This window comes from Amphiprion ocellaris, chromosome 14 (genome assembly GCF_022539595.1).
Source record: "Amphiprion ocellaris isolate individual 3 ecotype Okinawa chromosome 14, ASM2253959v1, whole genome shotgun sequence".
In the NCBI taxonomy this organism is placed as follows: domain Eukaryota; kingdom Metazoa; phylum Chordata; class Actinopteri; family Pomacentridae; genus Amphiprion; species Amphiprion ocellaris.
Window position 1 is genome coordinate 32,656,245 of NC_072779.1, and position 13,616 is coordinate 32,669,860.

Sequence of the window (13,616 nt, forward strand, 5' to 3'; positions counted from 1 at the left end):
GTTCTTCTAATTCTAACAGAGCCATAAACTGATTCTGCATGTGAAGAGATGTTTTTCAACTCCACAAACACAGAAAAAAACCCACCAACATATGATGAATTCAACAGCCTGAGTCATAAATCCAAAGAATATATGGACTAAACCACACACAAAAAAACCTCTGAGATCTACGTTCTCATTAAGTCTTGTGTGTTTCATCGCTTTAAATTTCCAGATCCAAGATGTTTCATGTTAAACTTCAATCCGTCGCCCCCACATGTAGACATCTGTATACTCTCAGAGGCCTGAATCTTTAAGGACGGCGACCTGCAGCGTTTCGCCTCTTTATCCACGCAGGAGTCCTTATTACTGACACAGAAAATACGTCTGCCTTCAGATAAACTTTCTTTTAGCTCGACCCACGTAGAAACACCTGCGAGGACACAGCAGGCGAAACGCAACAAACACTGATCTTCTGTTCTCTCCGAGTTGTCGAGTCACAAAAAGTCCTGATCCGATGATACTCGCACGACGGGAACGTAAAGCCTTTTGAACGACAGCATCCAGAAATGTCACGTCATGGATCGGTGTAAAACAAAACAGGAACGAAAAGAGTTAGATGTCCTTGATAATACTGAGTCAGGAATTTATTCTGTTTACAGCTTCAACATATAAGAAGTATATATGTATGTTTTCCTGTCTGGCTGCCATCAATTAAAATAGTAAAAATATGAACTCAGTTTATTGTCACTAAAACATATAATAAACACAAAAGACCAAGCAGCATACAGAATAAATATCATTATATAGGATTATAGCTAAGATTGAGCATAATAAATAATGAAATAACCTAAAAGCTTATTATAAGTAGAACACATAGTTTAAAACAAACAACCAGCTTAAGAAAATTTGATAAAAAAGTTTGATAAATAGCATAAAATTGGTTGTTTCTTCAGCGTTTGAAGCTTGATTTATACTCCTGCAGTGAAAGTTACGCCATTTTAAAAACTATATGTGTGTGTTTACGATGTTGTAACCTGTAGATGAGTGTTTTGTTTGGCAGTTATCACTGATTTGCACAAAGATAATGTTTCTGTACAACTAAATACAACCCATATTGATACCCAGTATTCTACCAATGTAGCCGAACGTTTTTATCTTTTCATAGCTGTACTAAACCGTCTGTAGTCTCAATCGGTTACAAAATCTTCTCTCTTTTTTAAATTGCAGTAACTTTTGGTAAAAGTAACTGTTGTTCAACATTTCTAAGCTTTAAATACAACTGGATCTGCTCTATTTCAGCCACAAAGAAAGTCGACAAAGTACCTGGGAGTTGGTCGAAATGTTCTATTTCTGGTATTTATGAGCCTCAGAATTTCATCAGTACAGCAGATAAACACAAGACATTTTAGGAGGAAAAACATGTTTAAGTTCTGTTAAAAACTGCATCCAGATCAGTTTTACATCCATCCAGATGTGACAATCTAAAGACTAAATCTGTTTTTTGTTCATTTGTTCTGTAACCAACTTTGAGCATTGGTATTATGGGATGTATCATAGTTTCATGTCACAAACAGTCAAAACTATCCCGAAGACACCTAAAATGATCAAAACCTGGCACTAAAGGACAAAAACAAGACACAAAACAAGGAAAACAAGACAGAAAATGTCATCAGAGAAAAGTAAATTGACTAAAACTACAAACAAAATGACCACAGGGAGAAGAAACTGTCCCAAAGACAAACAAAACAACACAAAACTGATCACAGAAGAGGAACAAAAAAATGGCAAAGATGAGCATGAAATAACAAAAACTGAGAAAAAACAAGACTCAAAATGATCAAATCAGTTCTATATCCATCCAGGTGTCACAATCTAAACACTAAATCTGGTTTCTGTTCATTTCCTCTATAACCAGCTGTGATGATCAGTATTATGGGATGTATCCTAGTGTGAACAGTTTAATGTCTATGACATAGAGTCCTAGAAACAATCACTGGTTTCCTGGATGTGTTTCTGTTTTCTGATAATTCACCAGAGAAACTTTAAAAATGTGATTGTGGGTAAACTTTCAGGTTCATATCAGCATGTTGGTAGGTGGTTGGTCACAACTATTAGAGACAATGAAAGGATCATTTCACACACATTTAGATAATTTTCTGACAATTTTGGGTCATTTTGGAGAAGTTTTTGTCATTTTGGGCAAAAAATTATTAATTTAGGAGACATTTCTGATCAGTTTAGATGAGTTTTGAATTATTTTGGACATATTTTGACTCATTTGTGCAATTTTTGAGTCATTCTGTACAAGGTTTGGGGGAAAATGTGCATTCTGGGTAAACTTTCAAGGATGCTTTTGTGTTTCTTTGTGGTGGTTTTGTGATTTTTGGAGTCATTTTGTGTCTATTTGTGGTTGCTTTGTGTTTCTTCCGACCAGCAGTACCACAGTGAATGCATGGTCCTGACAGTGAAGCATGGAGGTGGGAGTGTGATGATATGGGGCTGGAGAAAACTTTAAAAAGTGCATTCTGGGTAAACTTTCAAGGCTCATACCAGCATGTTGGTAGGTGGTTGGTCAGAACAAGTTCTAGACAATGAAAGGAGCGTTTATATACACGCTTTGATAATTTTTGACAATTTTGGGTCAGTTTGGAGAAGTTTTTGTCATTTTGGGCAAAAAATTAGTAATTTAGGAGACATTTATGATCATTTTAGGTGAGATTTGGTTTTTATTTTGGATATCTTTTGACTCATTTTGTGCACTTTTTTTGAGTCATTCTGGACAGGTTTAGGGGAAAAAAGTGCATTCTGGGTAAACTTTCAAGGCGTGTGATTGGTGGTTGGTCTGAACAATTATAGACAATGAAAGGAGCCTTTTTACCCACATTTGATACCAGGATCAACTGCTAGGCACTGTGTCAAAATCCTTTTCTAATGTAGGCCAGCAGCAGTTTGATTTACAGTCGTGCTTCTGACACCAAGATGTGTTTGCTTAAAGATGTGTTAAGCAGAGTACAGATGCTTTAAAGAGAAACGGACAGATGGACTTCTGTTTCACTGAATATAAAAGCTGTTGTTCTCCTTGGGTGCATTTTCGACACTAACCTGTGCAGAGAAGAGAAGATGAGATGCTAAAAAAAGGTCTTCCTGCCTGAAGCTGAGAGAAACGAGCCGGCCACTCGCCAGGTAATTTGAGTTCTGGATGCCTGCTGCGCAGCAAAATCAGCGTTACACATGTATTCTGAAATCTGAGACGTGCTGCAGGAATCCAAACCTCCACAACAGATTCAGAACAGCAGCTTTAATGGCCGTGATCATGAAATAATGTTGGCATGTTCTGACCCGCTGTGAACGCCCGCCGGCTCCCTGCAGCTTTACTTTGAAAGGGTTCTGTGAGAGCTCAGGTCATTTCATGAGGTATTCTACATTTAGAAAACATCACTGAGTTGCAGGTTATTATTTGGCTTGTGCTGTTTGTGTAGCACAAATGAAAGAGCGGAACAAACGAGCCAAAAGCTAATGAGCATATTTCCAAATGAAACTTTAATCTCCTTTGATTTACCCCCTGCTCTCTGTCCTCGGAGGGTTAAACCTGGACACATATTAATTACAGCGCGTGTAATATGGTGATTAATTAAATACATACTAGTTCAGCCTTTATGATGGGATCTTCTGAAACAAGTTGGATCCATTTGCAGCAGCCGGTTCTTCAAGTTTCCCTCCTTGAACGTGTCCGACCGATCGGCCTGTTTCTGTTATTTCGCCTGCATCAATGCAGATGCCGTCTATTAGTATTCTCGCTAAGCGGTGTCACCAGAGGGCAAATAAAACCAGATTAGAGCCAACACAATTTAAAGCCGTTGCCTCTGGACATTAACGGAGAACGGACAAGACTTTAATCTTTGCAAAACAAGGGAGTAAAAAAATTGATCCCGTGGACGTTGTGGTGAGAATACTGAGAGGAAACTCTGGATGTGGGTGACGGAGAACAGCCAACTACCAGCCACTCCGCTGATTTTATGGCTTGTTCTGGTTTTGAGTGGAAGTGGACAAAGAAGAGCGACAGTTTCAGGTCAAAAAAGTCACCTTTGGATGTAACTGAGGGGTGTTTTTACATAATCCAGGTGCTCGAGAAGGTTTTAAGACAAAGATTCGAAATAGAAAACATCAAGAACAACCAAGAGATCAAGTTACAGCACAGGAAAAAATGAAACCAACCTGTAAAGCTGTTGTGAATGCATGAGATTTACATGTGGCTAACTCAACAACTTGCTAATGTCACCTTGAACCAGATATTGTACAAAGATGCATCGTGTCTGCAAACATTAAAAGGTAACACAAATACACCTGTAGGTCCATTTTAAACCGTGATGATAGACTACACGGTTTGTGAATGCAACTGTTTTGGTCTGAACCATAAAAAAAACAACACAGAACGAGATCCAGAATTCAAAAACTCAACTTGCAGGTTACATACATAGACGAAACCGCAACTATAGTACAGAAATACTGAAAAGAACACACAGTTCTAGTAAATGATGTTAAGCATAGCAAACAGGAATGGTGAGTTTTAGTTATAAAACACAAATAAATCACAGTACTACAGGTACTCTCCAGTCTAGAAACAAAACATCGGGCAAACAAATGGATTTGTTAGATTGAAACTTAATGCAGTTGTTAAGAAAAGTTCACATACACTTGTAGGGACCAGGTACAGTATATGTGGCAGTCTTGAGTTTCCTAAGACCCCTAGAAGTCTGAATTTTCTATGATGGAATCAGTGAAACACAAACATCTTTGTCAGACTTTGCTCTACGATCAGATGAAACAAAAAACAAGCTATTTGGCCACAATGAGCAGAAATATGAAGGAGAGACCCCAAGAACACCAACCTACCATCCAGCATGGAGGTGGCAGTATCATGCTCTGTGGAACTGGAGCTTTACACAAAGTAAATGGAGTAATGAAGAAGGAGGATCACCTCCACATTCTTCAGGAAAACCTAAAACCATCAGCAGAAGGTTGATCTTGGACACAGTTGGATGTTTCAACAAGACAATGAGCCCAAACACACATCAGACGTGGTAAAGAAAACAAAACGTTATGCAAAATTTTTAGGATTTTACATGTTTTCAGACCCAGTTTCCCACCAACATGAGTTGAGAGGTTGCCATGCAAGGATGAAGTTCTTCCTCTAGAGGCAGAACCTTAAAGCTCGACTGACAAGTTGGACAAAGAAAAGACCTTCTGGTGGAAAGTTCTGTGGTCAGATGAAAGAAAAACTGAAAAGAATTATGTTTGGAGGAGAGAAGGTGAGGCCTTTAACCGGAAGAACACCAAACCTATCATCGAGCATGGTGGTGGCAGTATCATGTTTTTTTCTTTCTTAGAAGAACTTTTGGACTGGTTTCAGTTTAGTTTCAGTCATGGTTCTGGTTTTGGATGTGATTTAAAGTTGATTTAGGATTTATTTTACACTGGACCTGGTCCTGGATGAGGACTGGTTTCAGACTGTCTAGGACGGGTCTTGGACTTTTTTAATAGTAGTTTAGGTTTGATTTTTGTCCCAATTTTGTACTGGTTTTTGACTTTTTTTAGGACTGGTTTTGGAATGTTTCTATAACTGGTTTCAGTTTTGGTTAAGGACTGGTTTCAGTCTTAGGCGGATCTTTTTTAAGCCCAAGAACACCAAACTTATCACCTAGCATGGTGGTGGCAGTATCATGCTGTGTGGAACTGGAGCTTTACACAAAGTAAATGGAATAAAGAAGAAGGAGGATCACCTCCACATTCTTTAGGAAAACCTAAAACCATCAGCAGAAGGTTGATCTTGGACACAGTTGGACGTTTCAGCAAGACAATGAGCCCAAACACACATCAGAAGTGGTAAAGAAATGGTTCCATCAGGCTGGAATGAAGGTTTTAGACTGGTCTCCCCAAAGTCCTGACTTAAACCCATCAAGAACTTGAAGAAACAAATCTAAGTTAGAAAGACGACAAGTTTAGTTGAACTAAACCAAGAAGAGGGTCAAAGATAAACCAGAAGATTGAAGACGGAAGCTAAACTTTCATTCATGACTGTTTCTTTGTTTTAATCAAAGTAGTTTTAATGGAATTGTACACCAAAATTGTACAAACAACTGATCTTGAAGTCCTACATCCAAAGGTTTTGAAAAACAACAGTGTATTTCTGTAATATTGCACTAAGTTTGTAAGTTTCCTCCACCAGGCGCAGGAGTGTTAACCTGAAATGCCCTGATATTGCATAATTCTCCCAGATTCACTGGTTCTAGGTCAAGGGTCTTTGCTCTTCACCACCATGAAGAAATCCTCCAGGTGGGAACAAAGTGAAGTAAGTTTCTTCAACATTCAAAGCAGCTTGGAGGTGTTGGGTTTCTGTGGATGGGAGGTAAAAATAAAAACCTCTGGCTGCTCCATTACTCCTTCCAGAGACCTCCCTCCTCTCTCATCCTCCAGCTGGCTCCTCGGGGAATCAGGCAATGAAATATTTCTCTCTCAAGCTTGGATTTTTATTCATTTCCTTTTCACCACCCCTGTGAATTCAAACTTTATCTCATGTTCTTTTTCCATTTCCTTCTCTCTCATTTCTGACTTGTTCTAATATAAACTGGTTTTCATATTTTGCAAACAGGTACGATTTTTATATGTTTGAATGGACACCCAGAGCACATTAAAAGTAGAGAATTTTAACCATTATTTGGAGTCTTACAAGCCATTATTAATGAAGTTCCTCTTCCTGTCTGTGTATTTTAATGCACCTGTGTCTATTTTTGTCTGTATATTTTTTTGTTTAACAGGTTGTCTTGCTAATATACAAAAAAATTCTGGCCAAATAACAACAAATAATCATATTTTTTGTTAGAAATAATGTAATTTTTTGATCAGACGTTACAGTTTTGGTCTGTTTTTATACGATTATTTATCATAAATGTGAATTGACTAACAACTTCTTACATAATAAACAATTAATCAAGTGCAGTTTTAGGATGTTCCGGTTTTCACCAGTTTTAAAAATATTTTTAAAGATAAACGTATGTATATTTTTCTGTTGCAACTGCAGAAACGATATTTTTACCACTGCAAACACTGCGACCATTACTTTTACCACTTATAATGAGAATAAAATAAGGTATTTAAGCATGAATATGAATAACTGGAAGGAAAACTGGTTAAAAAAGCTTCAAACTTTCACTGAATCTTGTGAAAACTTTTGCATTTGTGAACTCAGCCTCCCGCTGAGCGTTTCAGTCTGTCAGCACATTTTCAATCTCAGCACCATAATGTCTCGGTTTGGAGAGAAGATTGAAGAAATACAAGAAGAACCTCATCAGAACGAGTTTCTCTCAGACTAATGTGAGTCCATCCAAGTTTCTATGATGTGAAAACTTCCTGCTTGCTTCTTCACGTCTCATTTCACGTTAAAAAAACAAAACCAGGCCTCTAGCTCTCCTCCCAGCTCTCCTCTCTGCTGCTTGGTGTTTTCATTGCTTCATATGTATTCTATGGGGTATAAATCAAGCATGTTGGCGTTTTGCTGCTGTAAAGGCGTAACGTCTGATGTGAGGACACATCCTGTCGACGAGGCGTTACACATGGATACGGTTCCAATAAAGCAGCTCTGGGTGGGACTTAGGGTTCATAGATATCCTGAAACAGGATCTGAATCCTGGATCTACCTGCTGATGGGTTGGGAGACATGAGAGGCAGATTAGAGTTTAGCATCGCTCCCACTTTTCCAGACATGATTCGATGCTTTGGGTCGTATTTCATTCTCAATTGGCCACTTGTCACTGGAGATGCATAAACAAGACTTATGTAGACGATGACATGATTTTCTTTTCACTTTTTGCTGCTTTTAAGTGATGATTTTGAAAAAGGAAAGCAGCAGTGATTGATGATGTCATAGAAATACTCTTATTAGATGTTTGTCATCAGAGTCCTTCAATATTTGACCCCTTTGCTCGTCTCTACAGTCACAGAGCTGCTTTTCACTTCTTTATTTTGTCCCTTTGTCCTTCTCATGCCATAATTCATTTTACTGTTCTACTCTCTCGTTATTCTTTGTCTTTTTTCTCCCTCTTGTTCTTTAGTCTTCACACTCATCTCTTTGATTTTAACCCCTACATTCTAGATTTTCTCATTTTCACTTCACATCTTTGTAGCTCTTTCTCTGCTTCCACAGATGTTCAGTCGCAAAACAGTTGCAGGAACAACACAAAAAGAACATTTCAGTGTTTCTGCTTGAAGACTTTGAGGGCCTGGCATCAACATGTAAATTAATTTTGTTTTCCGTGATTTTTTACCCGATATTATTTGTTAATAAAACAGGGAGAAAATGCATGAAGTAACAATTTAAAAATTATTTACCATTTTTCAATCTTCAATATATGAACTTTTTTCTTTCAAATCAACAAATATCTGTTGATGGTGACCGCGAATGATTTTTCTCAAATATATATATAAACTAGGGATGTCCAATATTGGCTTTTTGCCAATAACCGATATGTCAGTATTGTCCAACTCTTAATTTCCAATTCTGATATCAACCGATACTGATATATGTGGACTATTTAACTAATTTTAGGTAACATCACATATCTCCTGTGGTGGAATTAACACATCATGCCTCATTTTATTGTGATGCCACATTGGATGCATTCTCAGATGCAACAAGGTTTTCCAAATGTAAACACTGTCTGTGCAAAATAAGAAAACTACTTCAACTTAAGTAATGGAAAAAATGCCATATTTTTATATATATTTTAATTGTCTCAATATTGTGCCAGTGAAATCCAGGCACGATATTGACAGATATTTCATTTTTATACGATAATATCTGCCCGGATATATATATATATATATATATATATATATATATATATATATATATACATACACACGAAAAAACAAACAATATTTTTGCTGATTTAAATACAGAACAAAAATTAGTATTTTATGGTCAAATTTTGTAAAAGAATAATTTAATATTTGTAAAAACACAGATTTTTGATGTGGACATGATTTACAGTTTTTGTCTGTTTATTTACAGTCAATATGTAAATTAATGTTTTTTTTCTCTCTGATTTTATTAAATAGTATCACTTATAAAAAGTTATCATTTATAAAAATTATTTGTCAGTCCTTAATATCAATAATCTTTCTTTTAAATAACAACAAATATCTGTGACGTTATGATATTTGTTGTTGATTTTAATAGAGTAAAGAAAAAGTGTCATTTTTTGGATCAAATTTTGTTAAAGAACAAACAACCATTTGTAGAAATAGACATTTTTGACGTGGATGTTATGTTTTTGATTTTTTTAAAGATTTTTCATCATCATAAATATGCATTGACTGATATCTTGACCTAACAACTTTTGCACTGCAAAAAATGAATCAAGAAAAATCAAAGCTCTTACAGATAGTAATTCAGTTTTTGTCCCATAAAATTACAGTTTTACTCCATTAAAATCAGCTTTAATTATCATTATTGTACAGATATTTGCCATTATTATCACAGTTTTTGACATATTTTTCTACCAGATCAGGTAAAAAACATTTAAATCTGTAAATGATTCCGTTGTTTCTAACTCCTTCACTGTCTTTATCTTCTGTCTTTTCTGCTAAACATGGCTTCCTCTCCGCCGTCACTCTGATCGACTGTCATCACATCTGACAGCTGAGGCGGCAGAAAGATGATAAACAAGACGTTTACAGCGAGGAGAAACTCTAGCCGACACCGAGGAAGATGAAGGAGGATGAAGCTGAACGTGACTGATGAGGAGGAGCTGCGACCTCTGACAGCCAAAACCTGACCAGCATCTGTTTCCTGACTGAACGGGTTTAAGGTGCAGAAGAAACGTTGCTTTGACACCAAATAGAAAAAATAAATGCGTTCGAGCTCACTGATGATAGTTTAAGACAAATAAATAAAACCAGTATTTCTGTGGTGCAGAGCAGCAGCCTGGGGATGGCTACACTGTAAAAAACATAACGTTCCATAAAAACTGTGAAAATCAGCAAAGGTTCCAAAAACACATTAAAAAAGAAAAACATGTAAAAAAAAAAAAAAAAAAAAAAAAAAGATGGAATCCTGTAAATTTCTAAAAATTATTTCACAAAAAAAGGAAAATAGTTGTATATTTTAAAACAGATTTAAATACAGTAAAACAACATAATGTTTTAACCACACATTGTAAAATAACAAGAAACTATTTGTAACAATTTGATGTGGACAAAATCTGTTGTTTTCCTGTTTTTTCAGCTCTTAATATACATAATTTTTCTGTCCAATAACAGGAAATACCTGGAACAGAATTAGACCTTTTCTCATTTAAATACGGAAAAATAGTGCAATTTTTATCTTTAAATGTTGAAAAAGAACAAATTACCATTCTAAAAAGAGAGATTTTTGCTGTGCACATAATTTACAGTTTGGACTTCTTTTGTTAACGTAAATTAATTCTTTCTTTCTGTGAATTTTAACAAATATCATCTGTTAATTAAACAGGGAAAATGCATAAAATGACCATTTTTCAGTCTTTAATATATATAATTTTTCTTTCAAATAGGAGCAATTTTTGCATTTTATTAATTTATTTTTTTGTAAAAAGTTTTTGGTCAAACACTAAAACAGAACAAACTACCTACTATTTTTAAAAAAAATACATATAATTGGGAAAATTCAAAAATCTGTATTTTTTAAAATACAGATTATTCCTTTTCTCTTAAAATTACAGGTTTACTTTATTAAAATCAGCTAAAAATGTCATTATTTCACATATATTTGCCATTTTTCACAGTTTTTACAGTTTTTGAATGTTTAAACTTTCCACGGTTCTTTTTTTCAAGAAAGTTTTTTATGAATTAATCTTTTAACCGTTTAGTCAACTAAGAAACTCTTTGCTCCGGGATCATCCCAAGTGCTGGAATTAATGGATATTAATCAGAAGAGCTCCAATTTCTAGCACAAATATGTTGATGTAACCTTTTATTAACTCATACTCGTGACTCGTGGCTAATATGTGTATGAAACTTTTCTAGCTTTAGAAGTTCCCATTCTGTTGTTTGAAGAAAGATGTTCTTGCCTTCAGATAAATCTCTCTCTGGTGTCTCTCTTTACCTCCTCAGTCTTCATCATTTGCCTTTTTCATTCATTTCCTGCTCACACAAGACATCTGATGTTTGTTAAAAAGTGCCAAAATCACTCATGCACTCGAGTAACATCGAGGATAAAACTAGTGCAAGTATAGTAAAATTTAAAAAATGCTGCATTTCTGGATAAGTTTCTCCCCCTTGAGTTAAACTATGTCAGTAAAAAAGTCCAATAAATGCATGTAATGAATCAAACACGATTAATGAAGCTTCCATAGTTCATCTATTAGCCACATGTCATCAGTTTAAATATTGATTAACACACTCTAATTCTTACTGTGTGGAAGGTGTGCGGATATTATATATATATATATATATATATATATATATATATATATATATATAGAGAGAGAGAGAGAGAGAGAGAGAGAGATAGATATATTTGGCCTGTAAAAAGTTAAATTAATCATCAGGGGAGATTAATAGATGTTTAATTTGCTGCTTATATCAATGTAGTCTGCACCAAAATAAAAGTCTGCAAAGGTGAAATTATTTTGGAAATATCTGTTATGTTGATTTATATATTTTTTATTTATTTATTTATTTATTTATTTGTTTGTTTGTTTGTTTGTTGTTGAAGTGGTCTTTGCTGCTTTCAGTTTATTATTTTAACTGTTTAAATGAAATATCCTGAACCATAATATCTAATTAGTGGAGATAAATGAAGTTTAGAGGCTAAAAGAGTAAATTTCCACTTAATTCTTCAATATTTTGAGGCTCAAAACAGGAGCATATTTGAAATACATAAATATGTTATAAATATTATAACATATAACATAAATATTTTTTCCTCAAAGATAATTAAAACTATTTTTGAGGATTTAAAAAAAATGAGATATGATGATCAATAAAATAAAATTACAATTAAATTTAAAAAATCCTCCCAAAAATAATTAAAACTATTTTTTAAGGATTTCTTTTTAATGAGACACAATGATTTAAAAACAAAAATCTAATTCAAATCCAATTCCAATTTTAAAAAATCTGCAAAAAAACCCCAAAACAATAACAGTAATAATAGTAATAACAATTTGGGAGACTTTTTTTTTTTTTATAAATTGAGACGTGATGGTTCAAAAATTAAAAATCAAATGAAATTACAATTTAAAAAATCACTCAAAATAATTAAAATTATTCCCCAAAATTATTTTGGGGGAAGTTTTCAAATTTTAATTTAATTGAATTTTTTAAATTTTTTAAATCATCCTGTCTCAATTTCAAAAAATATTTTGGGGGATTTTTTAAATTGAGACATGATGATAAAACGGCTCAATTTTAAGCTGAGATTTGCTTAATTTTCCTGACAGATGAACATGATTAGTTTATGAACCACTGGAATTGAAAACACAATGATTCTTTCCGTTTTTATATTTTCTGGCAGAAAATGATGTCATTTTAAAGCAGGTTCAGAGGCTGGAAGCTGAGGTTTGTTGACTATAAACAGCTGACGGTCTTTTCTATTGACTGACTGTAAAATCTTGCAAATATCTGAATGCTGCTGTATATATTAGTATGTGTGATTGGTCCTCTGTTGAGTGACTTCTACATCTATATTTGTATGTGTTCTATCTGGTTGTTGTGTGCTGTGATAAACATAAAAGAGAAAAATACTCACCGCAGCTCTTTGAAGGGCTCGGCCCTGACATGCGGCGTCTCCACTGATTTGCTGAACACGGCTCCTTCGGCCCCTGAAATCACAGAACACACAATGAGACGGGAGGCCGCCGTCGATTGGAACCACAAACCCCTCCTGTCCAATCAATGGACGTAATCTCTGAGACTCCAGCGATCTATACGGCTGCAGTCGACTCAACTCGCCGATAACATGGAAGGACACTCCTCTGGAATATTATGAGGGAAAAAACACTCAGAAACAAGATCAGTTTACTGCTTTGATTCATCAGCAAGGCTGAGTTTCAGTTTTGTCAGACCTGCGTGGCAAATGCTGCCTCTATTCTGACACAATCAGTCTGGTAAAGGACAAAAAAATCACCTGTATTGTTGGAAACCTCACTTTTTGAGGATATAAAGACATGCAATATACAGTATACTGCATGTAGTAGAAGTAGAAAGAGTAGAATTATAATGCACAGAAATAAAAAACTATAACTTAAGAATGCTGTAAAACACAAGGAAACTAAATATAGGTGTCAGTGTAATGCAATGCTGCTTGACCAGAAACAAAAAGCTACAAACAGGGATATTTGAAAAGCAGTTTTAAGTGTATGTTACCCTCCAAACCCAAAACCTGCCGGTCGGTTTGAAAGGTTTTTTTCAAATTGCCATATAATACCATTAATCAGGACCAGTAATGGTTAAAGTAGGATGGCCAGATTCTGTTAAAAAAAAAAAAAAAAAACAACTTAATAAATATATAAACAACCCACCAACCAACCAACCGACTGACCAACCAAGCAATCAATAAACCAACCAACCAATCAACCAACCAACCAACCAACCAA

General features: G+C 35.1%; 1 protein-coding gene across 2 annotated transcripts in view; it reads right to left on the reverse strand.

Moving 5' to 3' along the window:
- Positions 1–13,616, reverse strand: part of sgcd (sarcoglycan, delta (dystrophin-associated glycoprotein)) — a 471,411-nt gene that overhangs the window by 26,082 nt on the left and 431,713 nt on the right. For both annotated transcript variants that reach the window (XM_055017413.1, XM_023263457.3), the window contains one exon: positions 12,770–12,842. In XM_055017413.1, the coding sequence (XP_054873388.1) occupies positions 12,770–12,842 (73 nt within the window). The remainder of the gene's footprint in view (positions 1–12,769; positions 12,843–13,616) is intronic.